The following is a 21,456-nucleotide window of genomic DNA, read 5'->3' on the forward strand; positions in this document are numbered from 1 at the left end:
GAGAAAAGAATGAGTCAATGTATCTTGGTGCTTGAGGAAGAATATTTGCAGGTAATAGGTTATCAGTTTATTAACTGGTAAAAATGAAGCAAAAGGAGTAGTATCATGTGATGTTTAATATTTTTGTTTTCTGATAAAAGAAAACACACAAAATTCATCTGCGGAGAAAATATCTATTCTGGATCTAAATTCCAAAAGTAAATTGTTATTAGTCCTTGAAAACACTGGCATATTATTTCATCCTTGTCTGTTTATAAATACTGTAAAATGGGAAACTTACAGGGTGTACATACACTCTCTTTCAAATAAACTACATAGGAATGGATCTAATTCAACTCATCACTAGAAAATAAACATCACAGAGTGCCTTGGTGGTGCAGTTGGTTAAGCATCCAACTCTCGGCTCAGGTCATAATCTCAATCTCCTGAGTTTGGGCCCCACATGGGGCTCTGCACTGACAGTGCAGAACCTGCTTGGAATTCTCTCTCTCCCCTCTGTCTCTCCCCTGCACGTGCTCTCTCTTTCTCTCCTCTCTCTCCCAAAAACTAAAATAAACATACTAATTAATTAAATTAATCAAAGACAATCAAAACAAAGACTCTAATTGCTTATTTACCTTAAGTCCCTTCTCCTACACTTGCCTTCTAAATGAAAAATCGATACCTTCACTCATTCCCACTTAAAAATTCTTGGCTCTTTAAAGAGGACTTGATGGGGCACCTAGGTGGCTCAGTTGGTTGAGTGTCTGACTTCGGCTCAGGGTGTGAGTTCGAACCCCACAGCGGGATCTCTGCTGTCAGTGTGGAGCCGGCTTTGGATCCTCTGTCCCCTCCCTCTTTGTACCTCCCCCACTCGCTCTCAAAAATAAATTAAAAAAAAATTTTTAAAAAGAGGACTTGATTAGATAAAGAATTTAAGAAATGGGAATTTCTCATTCATGTAACAATTCAGACAACTCTTGCCTTCTTCAAAATAGTTAAGTCTTAACAACTATAAAACACTCACCCTGGTCATTATATCGAGATAAATCAGCCTGGCTGATGTAGAGGTCATGATCACTATCTAGCTCCCAGAATTTACAATAAATAACATAGAAATGTTCATAGGAGAAGTAATCTGTGATTTGGTTTATATCTTCCTCTTCTTCCAAAAGGGCTAGAGTCTGAAATAAAGTATGAAGAGAAGGATTAATTTATTTTAAAATTATGAAAACCAGCTTTGGCCATTATATAGAGTCTAATGAAGTTTTATTTTAAATTTAATTAAAATTTTTGGTTTTTGGTACTAAACCAAGAACTGTAACAGGCAACCTCATCCTACCTTTAATCAACTGACCAATCTATAAGCATTTACAAACTCTGTATTATGCTTAGCAAAGGGATAGATGCTGTGGAGGATTTAAAAGCAGGGAAAGGGAAGGACTGTTACCAAGGAGACTGTATCCTGTCAGAGGTCCCCAAACTAGCAAACCAGAACACACAAGAGGCTGAAATAGATGGTCATGAACTGACATTGCTTTTAACTTTCCAAAATTATGAAGACTGGGCATCTCCTCTATTATGTAGAGTGGAAGTCTACATACAGGGTTTGGCTTTGTAATGAGATCAAGTTTACTATAAAGGAGACTTATGTATGGTACTGTGCTGATGTGCAGTGGCCTGGTGTTGAAAGTATGGGGGATGGAGCTGCGGGGCCCTAAGCTGGAAGTAAACCGGGGTCTCCCCTGATTCACTGTGTACCCTGATGGAAAACATCAGAAACAATAATGCTAATCCCAGGCTTCTTAACAATTCTTACAATTATCATGCAAGTGGGCAGATAAATAGAGATGTTTTCAGAAATGAAAAATTCAGAAAGATATAAGAAACCATAAGGAAACTTAGGAAATAGAAAAAACAAAATGAGATGGCAGAAGTCAGATCAGATATATCAACAATCACAATAAATATAAATGAATTGAGTCTCCATATTAAAGCATTTTCAGATTGAGTATAAAAACCAACCCCCCCCCCAAAAAAAACAGATCTAGATATATGCTATCCATAAGAGAGAAGTCTAAAATAAAATTTAAAAGGAAAGCTAAAAAAAAAAGACAAATATTTACTAGCTAAATCTTAACAGCAACAACAAAAAAAACATGTCAATATGATTAGAAAATACAGTGGAATTAAAGATGAAAAACATTATAAGGAACAAAGATAACTATTTCATAGTGCAAATAAATTACTTCGATAAAAAATTATGTTCCAAAATGTAAATACTGGGAAACCAATATGCCCTGACAAGCTGAGAACATAAATTATGAGACTAAAACTACTTAATGGAAGATTCTGCTGCCAGTAAAAATTATAAAGTCTACACAGAAACAAAGGAAAACCATGACATGGTAAAAGCAAAATATGGTATATAAAATTATACACACTAAGAATATGTTAAATTCATTTAATCTGCACATATATATGAGACAAGAAAAACACATACAAAAATGTTATTAGCTGTATTAGGGTGATAAAACAGGAATTTTTTTTGTTTTCCAAACAAGGCTTGTAATGTTTTGTTTTACAAAATGTTCTTTAACATGTATAAAGCAGAATATGTACATTAAAACAAATCTTGAGAAGCAGCTCTCATTTTAACCTACTGGATTGTCATAAAATGAAAAAGATGACTTCTGCTGTTGGTGAATGTGTGTGAACTAGTACAGGTTTTTGGCAGGATCTATCAGACTGAAAATGTACATACCATTTGATCCAGGATTTTCCCTCCAGTAGTCTATTCTAGAAAAATTTTTTTTAATTTAATTTTTTAATGTTTATTTTTGAGAGAGACAGAGGGTCAGCGGGGGAGGGGCAGAGACAGAGAGGGAGACACAATCCAAAACAGGCTCTAGGCTCTGAGCTGTCAGCACAGAGCCCAACGTGGGGCTCAAACCATGAGATCATGACCTGAGACAAAGTCGGATGCTTAACCGACTGAGCCACTCAGGCACCCCTATTCTAGAAAGATTCTTAACAGGAGGAAAGTACAGGGATATGCACTGCATCTTTCCAAAGAAAAAATATGAAAATGACTTCAACATCTTCTAAAGGGAAGTATGTAATTTAGTTACGGTAGAACCATACCACAGATTATGCAGAAGAATCATAAAAATGAGATAGATTTATATGAATGGAAATGAAAAGAATGTCAAGATATACCGTTAGTGGAAAAAAACAAATTAACAGAATAATGATCTCATATATTACAAAACCTCGTAACAGTAGCCATACAAAATAAAACTGTATACTTCATGTAAACATACAAGGGAATAAAACCACAGATAATGTGGGTTCTGTCTGGGAAAAGGAATGAAATGGCAGCGTAAAGAGATAAATAGTGACTTCTGCTGGTTATTCTAGATATGTCACATACTTGAATGCTTCATGAGCATATACATTACGAGCATACATTCATGAATAATGCACTAATAGGAAGAATAAGGAGAGGGGTAGGGGAGAAGGGGAAAAATTAAACCATGTTCTAGGAAGAACATTTGAGTTCCGTTTCCAATTCAATCACTTACTTGCTGTGTGATCTTACCTGTCATTCAACCGTATCTGAGCCTCAAATTTTATCATCAGTTAAAAAAAATATATAATAATGCTAGAAACTATAAACTCTAATGTGCTTCAGGAATGTGAGGGATTATCATCATTCTCAAGGTATGAAGCCTTTTTTATGGAATTACTGCCATTTTGACCCATCCCATATGGGATGCTGCTGAGAGAGGCAGGCACCAGGTGTTCAATAAATATTAACAATCACTGTGATGATTACTATTCATTTTAGAATAAAAAAGGTGTGTATATGTATTATGGGCTGCTCATTTTGCCAAGTCTTCATTACTTTGTCTCAGATGAAGACATGGAAAAATAAAGAGTACATAAGGTGGTATTATTACCCTAAGCTTCATTTAGTATGATTCATTGAAAATAAAATATTTCCTTTCAACCATGAACCATTCTTTAGATTAATAGAAGCTTCCACCGTCAGGCACGAAGATTACCTCAGTAAAAGGCTCCCACTAGTGGTCAATACTTTCATAGTAGGTAAAATAAATAAAAAAATTGAATGAAATGTGTCTTCCTTAAAAGAATTTTTAATATTTTTCTCCACTCCAGTAGGAGCTGGATAAAGAGTCATTGCCAAAAGGATCACGTTAAAATCCCTCTATTCCTTTTGCAAGGTCTTTCCTAACCCAGCCTGCCAGGCTGCATCACTGGTCAGTCTCTGCAGAGCCACCAGCCAGTAGACTGTTCCGTTTGAGACTTGAGACACTTTCATGCTTATGGGCCTTTGCTTATACTGCTCCCTCTATCTGGAATCCCCTTCTAATTTTTGACTTTGATAAACTCCCAATATCCTCCAAGGTCAAGATCACATGTCAGTCCTGTGAGGCCTTCTATGCATATTTGTTATCCATTTCTGTGAAAATTTTCCTCAGGTGTGACTGTGTGCTTTTCTTTTACTCCACATGACTCGATACAAAAATCTCTGGTTATTCACCTTTGTTACCCCCAACACATCTCAGGTTATCTGATAAATGCTTAATGACTGAAAGTAGTGAAAGTGCTTTGCATGCAGTAAGCGCTCAAATACTTGTTAAATTAACTAATAGTATTATTTAAACTGCTCTTTTTTTAGGTTTATTTATTTTGAGAGAGAGAGAGCATGCATGTGCGAGCAAGCAGGGAAAGGGCGGGGTGGGGGGGAGAGAGCGAGAGAGCGAGAGAGAAAGAGAGAGAGAGAGAGAGAGAGAGAGAGAGAGAGAGAGAAACCCAAGCAGGCTCCATGCTCAGCACAGAGCTCAACATGGGGCTCAGTCCCACGACCGTGAGATCATGACCTGAGCCAGTATCAAGTCTTGGACACTTAACTGAGTCACCCAGGCTCCCCTTAATTGCTTTTATACATGAATTCCAATGAGAGACCTACTTGCAAAAAGTTGCTTTTTCTTATTTCTGTCGAAGTTATTTTTCCACTCCAAGATCTGTTGACTGTGTAGAATATTCTCTGAATAACCTGGTTCCAAAAGGAAAACAACCAAATAAAAAAATTGAAGATAACTATTACTTTACCAAAACCCATCTTATGAATGTACCTTGAACAAAAAGCTATGTTTTGGTTTTCTGATTATGTCAAGCGTAATTTCTAATAAAAATTAACACTGTATTTTAAAAACTAGAACCATGTAATTTACATCTGCCCCTATAATTCCAAGAAGAATAAAAAGATATTCTTTGTTCATAAGTCTGCATTCCAGCTGCCTACATGTCACTTTATTTAACTCTCATCTTATACATTGATGCCTGATTCAAGCAGTGCTTACTGGGCTGGATGTTTTCGGAAGGTAAATGAGGTAGGAAATACACACTGGGTTGGCTTAACAATTGGTGGGTCAGAAGAATGGCTCCCAACATAGTCTGATTCAAGAGGGCATTATTCTGGTTATTTTAGCCTTATTCACTAGAATCTTAAAGACTTCCAGTCTTCCAGCCTCTCTCTGGAAACTCAAATACATCTGGGATATCTCCTACCAAGTCCATGCTTGGCCATGAACAATTCTGTTATTAGCTAGGGTTTTAAAAGAGCTTAACAACAGATGGGAAACTCTGGAGAAGACGGTGGACAGGACGAGAGAGGAGGGAATGGGTTGCAAATGTGTTTGAGATTGACAACGTGTGTGTTGTGGTACAGGAGAGTACTGGAGAAGGAAGACAAAGCTGCCATCCTGGAGGGAGGAGGCCACAGTGTATTCCTAACAATTTTACCTGGGGTTATGCCCACCCATTTAATTTCCCTTTGATCAGCTACTTTTTTGTTTTTTTTTCTTTTCTCAAAAAAAAAAAAAAAAAAAAAAAGGCAGCAAGAGCACCTTGAATAGTTTTTGACATTTTGCCTTTGATTTTGATTGTCAAATAAAACAGAAATCCTGTATCATTGGTGGTTTTATCATGGAAAAGATTAGATCCTTTTTAAAAGTTATTTGGTGCAAGAAGAACAAAAAAGGGAAGACATTTGGACATCTACCCAAATAGGCGTAATGGGGGACTACACCACCATTCCTCTTCTGGATTCTTTAGCAAAGACAGTGATTCTCAAACAAAGCAGGGAAATACCAGCCTCAGAATGAAGGCCCAAATTTCTGTTGCCCAGCTTTCCTTATCCTACTCCTGCTATCAGTGCTAACTCCTGACCCTTCAAAATCTAGCTCAACTTGCCAACTCCACAGGAAGCCCTAAAACAGGGACTAGAGTAGAGAGAGCTCTGTCTTCTGTGCTCCAATTGTCATGCGAGTCTCCTTCCGTTCATCCTGTGGTTATATTCTAAACACACTGGTGTGGTCAGACACCTATCATCACCTCCAAACTCCAAAGTACCAGGTCTTTCTTGACTTGCATCCCAGTGCCTGATAATGGTGCTTTGCATATATCAGATAGCTAATAAGTGCTTGATACATTTTTTATTTGAGGAATAATTGACATACATTAGTTTCAGGTATACATGATTACATATATTTATATACTGCAAAATGATCACCATATATAGTTACAGAATTTTTTTCTTGTGATAACTCTTTACTCTCTTAGCAACTTCCAAATATGCAATATATTTGTATTTTTGTGCTGCATATTATTAACTATATATAGCATATACAGTATTAACTATAGTCATCATGCTGTACTTTATATTCCCATGACTTATTTACTCTATAACTGGAAGTTTGTACCTTTTAACTCCCTCTTCACCCATTTTGCCCCACCTACCCCCTGCCTTTGGAAACCACCAATCTGTTTTCTGTATCTATGAGCTTAACTTTGTTTTTTTTGTGTGTGTTTTTGGATTCCACATATAAGAGAGATCATACAGTATCTGTCTCTGACTGACTTATTTCACTTAGCGTAATATTTTCAGAGTTGATCTGTGTTGTTGCAGATGGCAAGATTTCATGAGTTAAGGGTGCCAACCCTGGCCATGTGTGCAGTTGAAACTCCACATATACCTTTTGACTCCCCCAAAACTTAACTACTAATAGCTTACTGTTGACTAGAAGCCTTACGAATAACAAAAACAGCTGATTAACATATATTCTGTACATGGTATATGTACTGTATAACTGTATTCTTACAATAAAGCTAGAGAAAATATTAAGAAAATCATAAGAAAGAGAAAATATATTTACAGTGCTATAAAGAAAATCTGCATATAAATGGACCCATGCCGTTCAAACCCATGTTGTTCAAGGGTCAACTGTATGTATATACCTCATCTTCTTTATCCATCCACTGAGGAACACTTAGGTTGTTTCCATATTGTGGCTACTGTAAATAATGCTGCAATGAACATGGGGTGCATTTATCTTTTTGAGTTGGGATCTTTTTTTCTTCAGATAAATACCCTGCAGTAAAATTGCTGGATCATACAGTGATTGTATTTTTAATTTTTTGAAGAATCTCATACAGTCTTCCATAGTGGGTGAGCAAATTTGCATCCACACCAACAGTGCACAAGGGTTCCTTTTTTTCTACATCCTTGCCAACACTTGTTATTTTCCTGTCTTTTTGTTATTAGTCATTCTAACAGGTGTGAGGTGATATCTCATTGTGGTTTTGATTTGCATTTCCCTGATGATTAGTGCTGTTGAGCACCTTTTCATGTACCTGTTGGCCATCTGTATGTCTTCCTTAGAAAACTGCTTGATAAATTAATGAGGTTTGAGAGTTGTGTAACAAAGACTTTCATATTGTACCTGTGATAAAGACATATGGGTTGGATTTGTAGCTAGTTGAATAACTCTAGTCAGCATTGTAAGTAGCAGATGGATGCCAACCCAAGAAAGGTCTCTAATTAGTATTTCATATAAATCAGTACTGTTGTTTGTGACTTACAGATAGATAGATGGCATATAAAGTGTACAGAAAACATAAAACAGAGAAGGGTAACTATATTCAAAATTATTGTAAAGGATACTATTAATTTAGTAATTTTTACTCTTGAGGAAAAAGTAAGACTAGAGTGTACCTGTGACCATGATCTGAATGGCTGACTATCAGGTGGGAGAAGCAGCTGATTTGTCTCTGTGTTGCACCAGAAGCACAACTAAAACTACTGGATACTCCTTACACTAAAATGCTTTAAAATAAGTAAGAATTTCCTAAAATTAGCCCTATGAAGCAATGGGTTGTATAAAGTAGTAAGGTTTCTTCTCACCACAATTATTTAAAACAGGATTCCTGCATTAGATTCAAGCTAGGACTAGCTGGTATGTAAATTCTCTATTGGCTCCAATCATTCAGAATCTGACTTGAGGTGCTTCAGGGCAGAAAATGTGGCTTACTCAACAATGCATTCTTAATACTAGCTTGGCAAAAGTTCATATAAAAAAGATGGAGGCTTTTTAGCACAGAAATTATATATATGAAAATAAACATTAAGAATACCATTGATCATAGTTCCATGACTCCTCTCTCAAGTAAAAGTCAATTTCAATACATATTATTACACCAAAGTTTTATATGTTGATTATATTTTTATCCTTATTATTTGATTTTGATTATCAATTTTCTTAACGTTTGAGTTTCCTACCAATATTTCATATTTATATACTCTTTAAATATATTATTTTGGGATGTACTGTGTTACACTTAAAATCATAAAGTTTTGATCTGTATTTATTTTTGCTTATTCATTTTTTGAAAGAATTTTTAAAATTAATATTTTGACTGTTAAGCATTTCCTATTTTTAGCCCCTAACTTACTTATCTAATAATATTAAAAAATGTATTCCTTTTCCATAGTCTAAATCTCTTTATTCAGTTGCCCCACTTCATCAGCACGTTTATTGGTTTCCACATTACTGATTCAGCATTTTAGCTTATTTAGATAAGGATACCATCTAGTGGTGAGAACATGTAGCTGCTTGGTTCTACATCAATTACCCTTGTTTTTCCCCCTAATTTTGTTCTACAACTCTTAGGTAAATAAAAAAGAAATGAATCCCAATTTTAAAACTAGTAAACAAAATTTAAAAATTAATAATAGTAAGAATAATTATTTATTAGCAGTGAGCGGAATGAAATTCGACACATTTGTTTTTACCACGGGGTCTCCAGTTAACTTGATAGTTTGACTCTTAAATCAGTTTCCTTTCTTTTGCTTTGTACCTATTGAGCTGGAAACCTCTAATTTACAAGTATAGGTCACCAGGAATGCAAGTAAGTGTGTGGTGGCTCTATCAGACAGGTTTTGACAAGTGGATTGGATGAAGACAAAGAAATTAGAGATTGCTCATTGTAGGTAACCTAAATGCAGATGAACAGACTCAAATGCTGGAAGCATGGTTCTTCTACCTGACAGGAAGTGGTGAAAAGATTCTTAATCCACTCTGGTTAATATGGCTCTGAAAAGTATTTCTTCATGGTCTTCTGCAGAATGTGGACTTAAAAAAAATCTAATACACATTTCTTCCTTTCTCTGTCAAGAGGAGAAGTTCTCAAGGGGAAAGAGGCAAGCTGTTAGTAATCAGCAGTCTCCACCACAATTTAGTCATCTTAGGAAATATCAGTACATTGTCCTCAGCAATTAAAATCCTGGCATTTTGGTCTGAAGTGATGGCTTCAGGCCAATCAAGACATTGAATACATTGCTAAGACATCATCAGAGGAAGCCAGAGAATGTCTTTGCTGCCAGCACCAATATCACACAGAAGTATTTTCAATCTCATTGCTTATTTTAAAAACTCCTATGAGCACCTCTTCCCTCAGAAGTCAGCATATGCCAGTTAGGATAAGCAGTATCTTTTACTCACTGGCAATTTCTTTGCATGGCATGTGAAACTGCAAACTCAAGACTGTAAGTTGCTAGTATTTCCAATTTTCATTTCCATTCACTTTCAAGAGACTTATTTTTCAAATGCTAACTTGTCTGTGGAAATAAAGAAGAATACGGAGTAATTTTGGGTGCATTCTCTTGAGTAGTGATGTTCTTTTTTCTGTATGCATAGTTGGTGCTCTGTCCTTCCGTCTAAAAACAGCTGGCAAAATAATTAACTAAACAAATGAAAAGCCTTTTCCTATAGCACAGGTTTTTAGTGATAAATAGAAATAAAAAGTTGACCAACTTTTCTTCATCATATGAGTGCCACACATAAGCTAATATTTGAGTCATACTTTGTGTCAGTTTCTTTCAACTAAACAAAGTAAAATAACTGAATAATTCTGACACGCAAACAAAAGAATATACTAATTGTTCTACATCATATGGCACTGAGATTATATAACATTCAATAAATTAATTTAGATTTTTCTGAGATAGCGGTCTTAAATTTCAAGCTTGATCTTCCTAAGTATCTTAGAAATAGCATGATCTGATCAGTTTTTGCTACGAGCAGGATAGAGAATGATGCCTCTCTCATTCACTTTTATGCCATTAACAACATTTCATTAATTTCATACTAGAAAACCTATTTTGCATTTCTTCTAGAAAAACTCACTGTACTCTGAAGTAATGCATAAGTTCCAATGACTTCATGCCATTATTTGACCAGATTTCCCAATAGAAAAGGCACTGGGGAGAATAGATAACCAGTCCTTTAACAAAATTCTGTTTCCAGATATTCATGTGATACATTTTATATGCATTTTCTTTATTTATTTAATTTTTAAAAATATTTATTTTGAGAGCGAGCGAGCGAGCATGAGTGGGGAAGAGCAGAGAGAGAGAGAGAGAGAGAGAGAGAGAGGGAGGGAGGGAGGGAGGGAGGGAATCCCAAGCAGGCTCCACACTGTCAGTGCAGAGCCTGTAGCAGGGCTCTAAACTACCCAGGCGCCCCTGCATTTTCCTTTTTTAGATGGCACTATGAAGTTATCACAATAGATGCACTTATCTTAGTACACAAAGATTCATATTCTACAGTCTCAGTTGGATCTTGTTTACTATTTATGATATGATGCTGTTTTGAATCACCCTGTTATCATTATTTCATCACAATTGTTTTATAGTTTTGTAATTCCTTTTTTTTAAGTTCTTTATTTTTTAAATTTATTTTTTGTCAGAGAGAGACAGAGCATGAGCAGGGGAGGGGCAGAGAGAGAGAGACAGAAACAAAGAATCTGAAGCAGGCTCCAGGCTCTGAGCTGTCAGCACAGCCGAATCGACTGAGCCATCCAGGTGCCCCAGTATTTCTGAGTAATGATGGATTTAGTTTTGTGAATTGGGGATAAAGAAGCATAATAATAACAGAGTATAAATTTTAAAGATATAAATAATATGCAAATGCCATGAAAATGTGTGAGCAGAGATAATTAATTGTATTCTGTTAAGTGACCAATTTAGTTCTCTTTGTTCAATGATTAACATGACAGAATTTCTAGGAAAATATGAATTATATGTGAACAAAACTGTTTCATGGCTTTTTATTCTGAAATTATAAAACTTCCTGGAGACCACTTGCTAGATGACCACAGACCATCATGGGTCCAAGGATCATACTTCAACAAATAGAAGGTGTAGGGAAAGAAAATTTATCTCTACTTTACAATTCTATTATTTAAACATCTTTTCTAAGAATAAATTCCAATAAAGAGTTCCTCTGTAGACAGAATTTTCTGAATTGGTAGAAGGTTGAGCTGGATTATCTCTAAGATCTTTTCCAGCACTTAAGATTTTAAATTATGCTATTAATATGCCCTGGATTTATAGAACAATCAACAATCAGAACCAATAATTCCCTATGGGATTGAAGCCAGAGTTAATGTGTAGAATTCTTAAGCATATATAATTTCATTTATTCACTCAATAAATACTGTGTATCTAATATGTGCTAGTCCTTATTCTAGGTATTGGAGATTCTGCAGTGAAAGATATAGACAAATTCCCTGCTCTAATGGAGTTTCTACGACAGAGGAGAATTTAAAATTTAAATATCAGATGATGTATGAGCTAAGAAGAAAAATAAAGCAGAACAAATGAATAAAGAGAGAGTACAGGGGCGGGGGCAGAGGGAGAAGAAGGGTGAAGAAGAAAAGGCCTCACTAATAAGGGAATATCTGAGCATATAGCTGCATGAAGTAAAAGAGCAAAGTCATGCAGAAATCTGTAGGAAGACTATTTCAGGCAGAGGAAAGAGTAAGAAAAAAGCACCTGAGGCAGTGGAGTTGGTTTGTTCCAGGACACCACTATGGCCAAAACACAGTAAAGGAGGGGCAGGGTAATAGGAGAGATGAGATTACATATGTTGTAAGGGTGTCTAAGGGTGTGTGTGTGTGTGTGTGTGTGTGTGTGTGTGTGTGGCAGGGGTTTGGGGGGGGGGTGGTATTAGGGAGAGTCTTGGCAAGGAAGAATGTTGGCTTTTACTCTGAGATGGAAACCACTGGAGGGTTTGAACAGAGGAGTGACATGATCTTACATTTTCAAAGGATTACTCTGCTTTGTGGGACTTTAGGGCAATGAAGGTATAAGCAGGAAGGCCAATTAGAAGTAATCCAAGTGAGAAACAAGGGTGACTGTACCAGGGCGACTGTGGTGGCAGGAATTTAGTACAGTGGTGTGGTTAACAGTCAAAAATAACTTGAGATAGTCTTAGAAGACAGTGACACCTTCTGGCTCAAAGAAAGACTTACAAAGTTTCACAACAGAAGAGAGCCAATGTAAAAGCCAAGAATGAAGTTCCTAAAGGAGAAAAATGGTAGTATTCTGTAGCTTGACAGAACCCAAGATATTAATGGTCAACAAAAAGTACCCTGAGAAGGTTCTCCTCAGAGGGGATGCCTTGTAATATTATTTGAAGATGTGAGCCAGATACAAGGGCTATCTCGCTTGAGTGTGGCTATGACAGAGGGGTTTGTCCTGGGGCTCATCTTTGGATAATCTGGGAGCTTGGGCAAAGATGCCGATGTGGTTGCAATGTGCACTCCAGGTCTGTGTGCTCTGACTCATAATTCATGCCTTGCCTATGACTAGTCAGCATGTTCTGTTAAATTCTTATATGATTTGTTTTCTAATTACATGTAGCTATTTCTCATTATCATTTCCGGTTCTAACTTTGAGACACATCTTTTTCTGGGAAAGACATATCTTTTTCTGGGAAAGCGTTATGAAATTTCTTTTCAGTATTATTTGCAAATGCTAAATGTCAATATCAATAACAAAGCAAAAAGGTACCTCACAAGACCAGACAGGATGAATATATTACTCTAATTTTGTAGACAAGAGACCTCTTAAGACTTAGTACTTATAAGAAGGAAAATAGACATAAATCATGAATTCAATTTTACGGTACCTTCCTTCCACTTAAAATAATCATTATAGTCCATGTTACTTTTTTCATAAAGATCTGAAAACCTGAATAGTAGACAGTGATAAAAAGGAAACTTGGAGAGTTATATTAAGACAAAAATGGACGCAGCCTACCGTGGTGATGTAGCGAGAGTGGAATTCTGGAGCATCTTTCAGGAACGTGAGGCCAGGGTGTGTATCTACCACATCCTAAAGAAGATTAAAACCAAAACCAAATTAACAAACACACCAAAAAACAAAATAAAAAAACTAAACGCCAACAGAATTTTTCTTTCCTGTAGAGTAAGTAGCCAGTTGAGCAAACCTGCTATTTTTGGAATACTGAACAATGCACTTAAAATTTAACACTTTATTAAATACAAATTTTATTACAAGCATACTTATGTGTGCTTTTTGATATGCTAGTATACTTCAATAAAACATTAAAATTGTAATTTAACTATATTTGGTGGTTTGTGAATCAAATATCTTAGAGATATGTAATTTTAACATGTCAAGGCATGTCAGGGAAATTCACCACACAGATTCTGGGGTAGGGGTGGTTAAGAGAAATTTACACACACAAGTGACAAGACACAAGCCAACTATAATGATTCTTTCTTAACCTAGAGACATGGGAAATACCTGAGGAAAAAAAATAGCCATGTAGCCAAGTAGTTTGAAATCTATGTTAAATTGTATGGGTCAGCTAATGTCCATCAGAATAACTGTGTGGACAAATCTATTTTTAATTTAGGATTTTAGTTTTATTTTATTTTATTTTATTTATTATTATTTTTTTAATTTTTTTTAACGTTTATTTATTTTTGAGACAGAGACAGAGCATGAATGGGGGAGGGTCAGAGAGAGAGGGAGACACAGAATCAGAAACAGGCTCCAGGCTCTGAGTGGTCAGCACAGAGCCTGACGTGGGGCTCGAACCCACGGACCGCGAGATCATGACCTGAGCCAAAGTCGGATGCTTAACCGACTGAGCCACCCAGGCGCCCCAGATTTTAGTTTTATTTTAAAATCTGCTTTTTCTCATGGAAGACTATTAGAATTTTAAAACCCTGAAATACCATTTTTCTTCTCTTTTTTCTTTTTAATGTTTGTTTATTTTTGAGTGAGAGACAGAGCATGAGCGGGGGAGGGGCAGAGAGTGAGAGGGAGACACAGAATCTGAAGGAGGCTCCAGGCTTTGGGCTGTCAGCACAGAGTTTGATGTAGGGCCCGGACTCATGAACTGTGAGATCATGACCTGAGTTGAAGTTGGACACTTAACTGACCAAGCCACCCAGGCAACCCAACCATTTTTATTTTCTAATTAAATTTTAAAGCACTTTGAATAAACCTGGAAAACCTATTGGAGATGATTACTGTTAATTTAATAACCAGAGGCAACAGCAATGCCAACATAGATATAATCTATTAATTGGTTATAAATGGACAGACATCAATTATTATCGCTTTTCTTCGATTCTTCAGAATGGTTAGCTATACATACCTACCAACACAGTCTCAAAGCAATGGACCTTACTATTTAACTTTTTATTTGGAAATAATTTTAGACCAAGGGAAAAGTTACAAAAATATTAGAGATTTCTATGCCCTTCTCCCAGCTTTCCATAATGGCAACAACTTACAAACCATAGTATAATGATCAAAACTAGGAAATGAACATCGGTACAATACTACACTACAGACATTATTCAAATTTTACCAGCTTTTCCCTTAGTGTTTTTTTCTGTTCCAGGATCCTAGTTTAGTTCTTGTGTCTCACTGTCTCACGGAACTCTGACAGTTCCTCAGTCTTGTATTTTATGATTTTGACATTCTTAATGAGTCCTGGTCAATTATTCTGTAGAATGTCTCTCAACATGGTTTTGTCTGTTTTCTCATGATTAGATTAAGATTACACATTTTCAGCAGATATATGACAGAAGTGGTATTGTGTCCTTTTCAGTCATATGAGAGTATGATGTAGTTATGTCTTATATCTTGTAGAGTTAATATTGATCACATTTGGCTGAAATGGTGACTGCTGGGTTTGCTATCTTATTTTCCCGCAATAGTTAATAAATCTTGTAGGGGGAGATACTTGGAGACTCTGCTAATATCCTGTTTCTCTGCAAATTTTTTCCCAGTGATATTAGCAGTCATTTGTAGAACCTATGACATTTATACTGTGCTGTTTATTTTGTATTTTCCTCATTCTTTCTACATTTATTAACTAGAATTCTTTTGTAAGGAAGAGCTATCCCTCCTCTCCCACATATTTGTTCAGTTCATATCAGTATAGATTCATGGGTATTTACTTTATTCTATGGGTTACAATCCAACACTATCATTATTTATTTTGTTGCTCAAATTGATATTGCTGTGGCCACTGGGAACTCGATCAGGTTGGCCCCTGTGTCCTCTTGACATGCCCCATCCTTTTGCAAGCACTTTTATACTTTCTGGTATCACAACATGGTCCAGGATCATATTATATTTTCCTTGTTACAATCCTGGAATCAACCCTTTTCCCCAAAGAGCCCTGGGTCCTTTATTGGAAAATGGTATTTAAAAACCATGTAGAAATCTGGGTGCTAGAGGTGCTCATTACTTCTAGGGTGTCACTGCTCCTGGACCCTCTTAGCAGGAAGAACTAGGAATATATGTATGTACAGCAGTCCTCCCCTTATCTGCTGGGGAGATCTTCCAAGACTCCCAGGGGCTGCCTGAAATTACAAACAGTAGTGAACCCTATATATACTATGTTTTTTCCTATACATATGATAAAGTTTAATTTATAAATTAGGCCCAGTAAGAGGTTAACAACAATAATGAAATACAATAATTATAACAATATACTGCAATAAAAGTTATGTGAATATGATTTCTCTCTCAAAATATATCATTGTACTACTGTACTCACCTTTTAACTTGTGATATGAGATGATAAGATGCCTCACGGTGAGATGAAATGAGGTGATTAACTTAGGCATTGTGACGTAGCCTTGGGCCACTACTCACCAACTGACATTATGTCAGGAGGATCATCTGCTTCTAGACTGCAGTTACCTCAATAACTGAATAAATGAAACTGCATATAAAGGGGGAACTCCTGTATACTAATCCACGCATACACACTTCTATTTCTTTCTATATTTATCTATTTATGTTAAAAACTATGTAATCATATAGATAATGGGTTCTAACCACAAGGTTCATTCTAACCTTCCCTCTTTCCTTTGTAACTTTAACGCAACGGCCAACCTATACTGCACTGAGAAACAAATTTACTAAAGAGAGTACAGTATTTGTGCATAGTTCTTTTTGTCGTTAGTCATATGGTATCCAATTAAAATACTGTTTTCCAGGGTTACTTAGGTTAGCTCTCTCCTTCATCCTCTTTGATGTGGTTATAATACAGTTTAGTTCATTTGCTACTGTTTATTATTTTATTCTGAGTTTCTTTCCCACAGTTACAGGTTGATTTTAATTCATTATTTCTTAGAGGGAGAGTATTTGAACATTACTATGGTTGTACAAGTCAAAGCTAACATAGAATTGACATCGTAACAATTTCAAGTTCTCCCACTCGTAAAGACCTCTCTCTCCATTTATATAAATCTTATTTCATGTCTCTCAGCAACGTTTCGCTGTTTTTAGTGTACAGGTCTTGCACACCTTTGTCAGATTCATCTCTAAGTATTTAATATTTTTGGGTGGTATTACAAATGGCATTCAATTTCCAATTTCTGTTGCTGGTATATGGAAGGAGAATTGATTTTTGTATTCTGATCACGTCATCTGTAAACTTTCCAAACTCTCTTATTAAATACAGTTTTAGCAGCATCCCACAAACTTTGACATGTTTTCATTCAGTTCAAGATAATTCTTAATTTTCCTTTTGATTTCTTCTCTGACTCATGGGTTATTTAAAAGTGCTAGTTATCAAATATTTGGAGAATTTTCAAAGATCTTTCATGATTTCTAATTTAATCCCATTAAAGTCAAAGAAATCCTTTATTCTGTGATGATTCAGTTTATGAACTGAATTTTGAAAATTTATTGAGATTTCTTCTATGGCTCAGAATATGGTCTATCTTGGTAAATATTCTGTTTACATGTTAAAGGAACGTGTATTCTACTGCTGATTGGTAAAGAGTAATATAAATGTCAATTAGGTCAAGTTGGTTCATAGTATTGTTCAAATGTTCTATATCCTTATTGATTTCTCTCAACTTGTTCATTATTGAGAGCAGCACATGGAAATCTGCAATTATAATTGTGAATGTATCTTTGCAGTTCTATCAGATTTTACTTCATGCATTTTGAAGGTCTGTTGTAAGGTCCACATTTATTTTTATCTTGTTTTTAAAAATTTTGTTACCTAATATTTTTTTAAAATTTTTTTAAAATTTTTATTAACTTTATTATTTTTTAATTTACATCCAAATTAGTTAGTATATAGTGCAACAATGATTTCAGGAGTAGAGTTCTTAATCCCCCCCTCTCACAACACCTCCAGTAACCCTGTTTTCCATATTTAAGAGTCTCTTATGTTTTGTCCCCCTCCCTGTTTTTATATTATTTTTGTTTCCCTTCTCTTATGTTCATCTGTTTTGTCTCTTAAAGTCCTCATACAAGTCATATGATATTTGTCTTTTTCTGACTAATTTCACTTAGTATCATGCTCTTGAGTTCCATCCACGTAGTTGCAAATGACAAGATTTCATTCTTTTTGATTGCTGAGTAATACTCCATTGTATATATCTACCACATCTTCTTTATCCATTCATCCATCGATGGACATTTGGGCTCTTTCCATACTTTGGCTGTTGCTAATAGTACTGCTATAAACATTGGGGTGCTTGTGCCCCTTCGAAACAGCATACCTATATCCTTTGGGTAAATGCCTAGTAGTGCAATTGCTGGCTAGTAGGGTAGTTCCATTTTTAATTTTTTGAGGAACCTCCATACTGTTTTCCAGAGTGGCTGCATCAGCTTGCATTCCCACCAACAATGCAAAAGAGATCCTCTTTCTCCACATCCTCGCCAACATCTGTTGTTGCCTGAGTTGTTAATGTTAGCCATTCTGACAGGTGTGAGGTGGTATCTCATTGTGGTTTTGATGTGTATTTCCCTGATGATGAGTGATGTTGAGCATTTTTTCATGTGCTTGTTGGCCATCTGGATGTCTTCTTTAGAGAAGTATCTATTCATGTCTTTTGCCCATTTCTTCACTGGATTATTTGTTTTTTGGGTGTTGACACTGATGAGTTCTTTATAGATTTTGGATACTAACCCTTTATCTGATATGTCGTTTGCAAATATCTTCTCCCATTCTGTCGGTTGCCTTTTAGTTTTGTTGATTGTTTCCTTCGCTGTGCATAAGGTTTTTATTTTTATGAGGTCCCAGTAGTTCATTTTTGCTTTTGTTTCCCTTGCCTCTGGAGACGTGTTGAGTAAGAAGTTGCTGTGGCCAAGATCAAAGAGGTTTCTGCCTGCTTTCTCCTCAAGGATTTTGATGGCTTCCCATCTTACACTTAGGTCTTTCATTCATTTTGAGTTTAGTTTTGTGTATGGTGTAAGAAAGTGGTCCAGGTTCATTCTTCTGCATGTTGCTATCCACTTTTCCCAGCACCACTTGCTGAAGAGACTGTCTTTATTCCATTGGGTATTCTCTCCTGCTTTGTCAAAGTTTAGTTACCCATATGTTTGTGGGTCCATTTTTGGGTTCTCTATTCTGTTCCATTGATCTGAATGTCTGTTCTTGTGCTAGTACCATACTGTCCAGATGATTACAGCTTTGTAGTATATCTTGAAGTCCGGGATTGTGATGCCTCCTGCTTTGGTTTTCTTTTTCAAAATTGCTTTGGCTATTCGTCTTCTCTGGTTCCATACAAATTTTAGGATCATTTGTTCTAGCTCTGTGAAGAATGTTGGTGTTATTTTGATAGGGATTGCAATTGAATGTGTAGATTGCTTTGGGTAATATTGACATTTTAACAATATTTGTTCTTCCTATCCAGGAGCATGGAATCTTTTTCCATTTTTTTGTGTCTTCAAGCTTCTTATAGTTTCCAGTGTATAGATTTTTCACCTCTTTGGTTAGATTTATTCCTAGGTATTTTATGGTTTTTGGTGCAATTGTAAATGGGATCAATTCCTTGATTTCTCTTTCTGTCGCTGCATTGTTGGTGCATAGGAATGCAACCTATTTCTGTGAGTTGATTTTATATCCTCCGACTTTGCTGAATTCATGCATCAGTTCTAGCAGTTGTTTGGTGGAATCTTTAGGGTTTTCCATACAGAGTATCATGTCATCTGCGAAGAGTGCAAGTTTGACCTCCTCCTCACTGTTTTGGATGCCTTTTATTTCTTTATGCTGTCTGACTGCAGATGCTAAGACTTCCAACACTATGTTGAATAACACTGGAGAGTGGACATCCCTGTCTTGTTCCTGACCTTAGGGTTTTAGGTCTCAGTTTTTCCCCATTGAAGATGATATTAGCGTTGGGTCATTGATATATGGCTTTTACGATCTTGAGGTATGATCCTTCTATCCCTACTTTCTTGAGGGTTTTTATCAAGAAAGGATGCTGTATTTTGTCAAATGCTTTCTCTGCATCTAATGAGAGGATCATATGGTTCTTGTTCTTTCTTTTATTGATGTGATGAATCACGTTAATTGTTTTGCGGATATTGAACCAGCCCCGCAGCCCAGGTATAATTCCCACTTGGTCATGGTGAATAATTTTTTTAATGTATTGTTGGATCTGGTTGGCTAATATCTTCTTGAGGGCTTTTGCATCCATGTTCATCAGGGACCTCTTTCATTCTTTTTTTTTTAGCTTTTATTATTTATTTATTTTTATGAAATTTATTGTCAAATTGGTTTCCATACAACACCCAGTGCTCATCCCAACAGGTGCCCTCCTCAATACCCATCACCCACTTTCCCCTCCCTCCCACCCTCCCCCCCATCAACCCTCAGTTTATTCTCAGTTTTTAAGAGTCTCTTATGATTTGGCTCCCTCTGTCCCCCTTCTTCTTTTCCTTCCCTTCCCCCACGGTCTTCTGTAAAGTTTCTCAGGATCCACATAAGAGTGAAAACATATGGTATCTGTCTTTCTCTGTATGACTTATTTCACTTAGCACAACACTCTCTACTTCTATCCACGTTGCTACAAAGGGACACATTTCATTCTCATTGACAAGTAGTATTCCATTGTGTATATAAACCACAATTTCTTTATCCATTCATCAGTTGATGGATATTTACACTCTTTCCATAATTTGGCTATTGTTGAAAGTGCTGCTAGAAACACTGGGATACAAGTGCCCCTATGCATCAGCACTCCTGTATCCCTTGGGTAAATTCCTAGCAGTGCTATTGCTGGGTCATAGGGTAGATCTATTTTTAATTTTTTGAGGAACCTCCACACTGTTTTCCAGAGTGGCTGCACCAGTTTGCATTCCCACTGACAGTGCAAGAGGGTTCCCGTTTCTCCACATCCTCTCCAGCATCTATAGTCTCCTGCTTTGTGCATTTTGGCCACTCTGACTGGCGTGAGGTGGTATCTCAGTGTGGCTTTGATTTGTATTTCCCTGATGAGGACCGATGTTGAGCATCTTTTCATGTGCCTGTTGGCCATCTGGATGGCTTCTTTAGAGAAGTGTCTATTCATGTTTTCTGCCCATTTCTTCATTGGATTATTTGTTTTTTCAGGTGTGGACTCTGGTGAGTTCTTTATAGATTTTGGATACTAGCCCTTTATCTGATATGTCATTTGCAAATATCTTTTCCCATTCTGTTGGCTGCCTTTTAGTTTTGTTGATTGTTTCCTTTGCAGTGCAGAAGCTTTTTATCTTCAAGAGGTCCCAATAGTTCATTTTTGCTTTTAATTCCCTTGCTTTTGGAGATGGGTCAAGTAAGAAACTGCTGCGGCTGAGGTCAGAGAGGTTTTTTCCTGCTTTCTCCTCTAGGGTTTTGATGGTTTCCAGTCTCACATTTAGGCCCTTTACCCATTTTGAGTTTATTTTTGTGAGTGGTGTAAGAAAGTGGTCTAGTTTCATTCTTCTGCATGTTGCTGTCCTGTTCTCCCAGCACCATTTGTTAAAGAGACTGTCTTTTTTCCATTGGA

The 21,456-nt window shown here is 36.4% G+C and overlaps 1 protein-coding gene across 2 annotated transcripts in view; it reads right to left on the reverse strand.

The window, feature by feature from the left end:
- Nucleotides 1–21,456, reverse strand: part of PPP2R3A (protein phosphatase 2 regulatory subunit B''alpha) — a 217,867-nt gene that overhangs the window by 66,617 nt on the left and 129,794 nt on the right. For both annotated transcript variants that reach the window (XM_042956215.1, XM_042956216.1), the window contains exons 7-9: nt 13,451–13,525; nt 4,976–5,062; nt 1,007–1,163 (exon numbers count right to left, since the gene is read on the reverse strand). In XM_042956215.1, the coding sequence (XP_042812149.1) occupies nt 1,007–1,163; nt 4,976–5,062; nt 13,451–13,525 (319 nt within the window). The remainder of the gene's footprint in view (nt 1–1,006; nt 1,164–4,975; nt 5,063–13,450; nt 13,526–21,456) is intronic.

This window comes from Panthera tigris, chromosome C2 (assembly GCF_018350195.1).
Source record: "Panthera tigris isolate Pti1 chromosome C2, P.tigris_Pti1_mat1.1, whole genome shotgun sequence".
Classification (NCBI taxonomy): domain Eukaryota; kingdom Metazoa; phylum Chordata; class Mammalia; order Carnivora; family Felidae; genus Panthera; species Panthera tigris.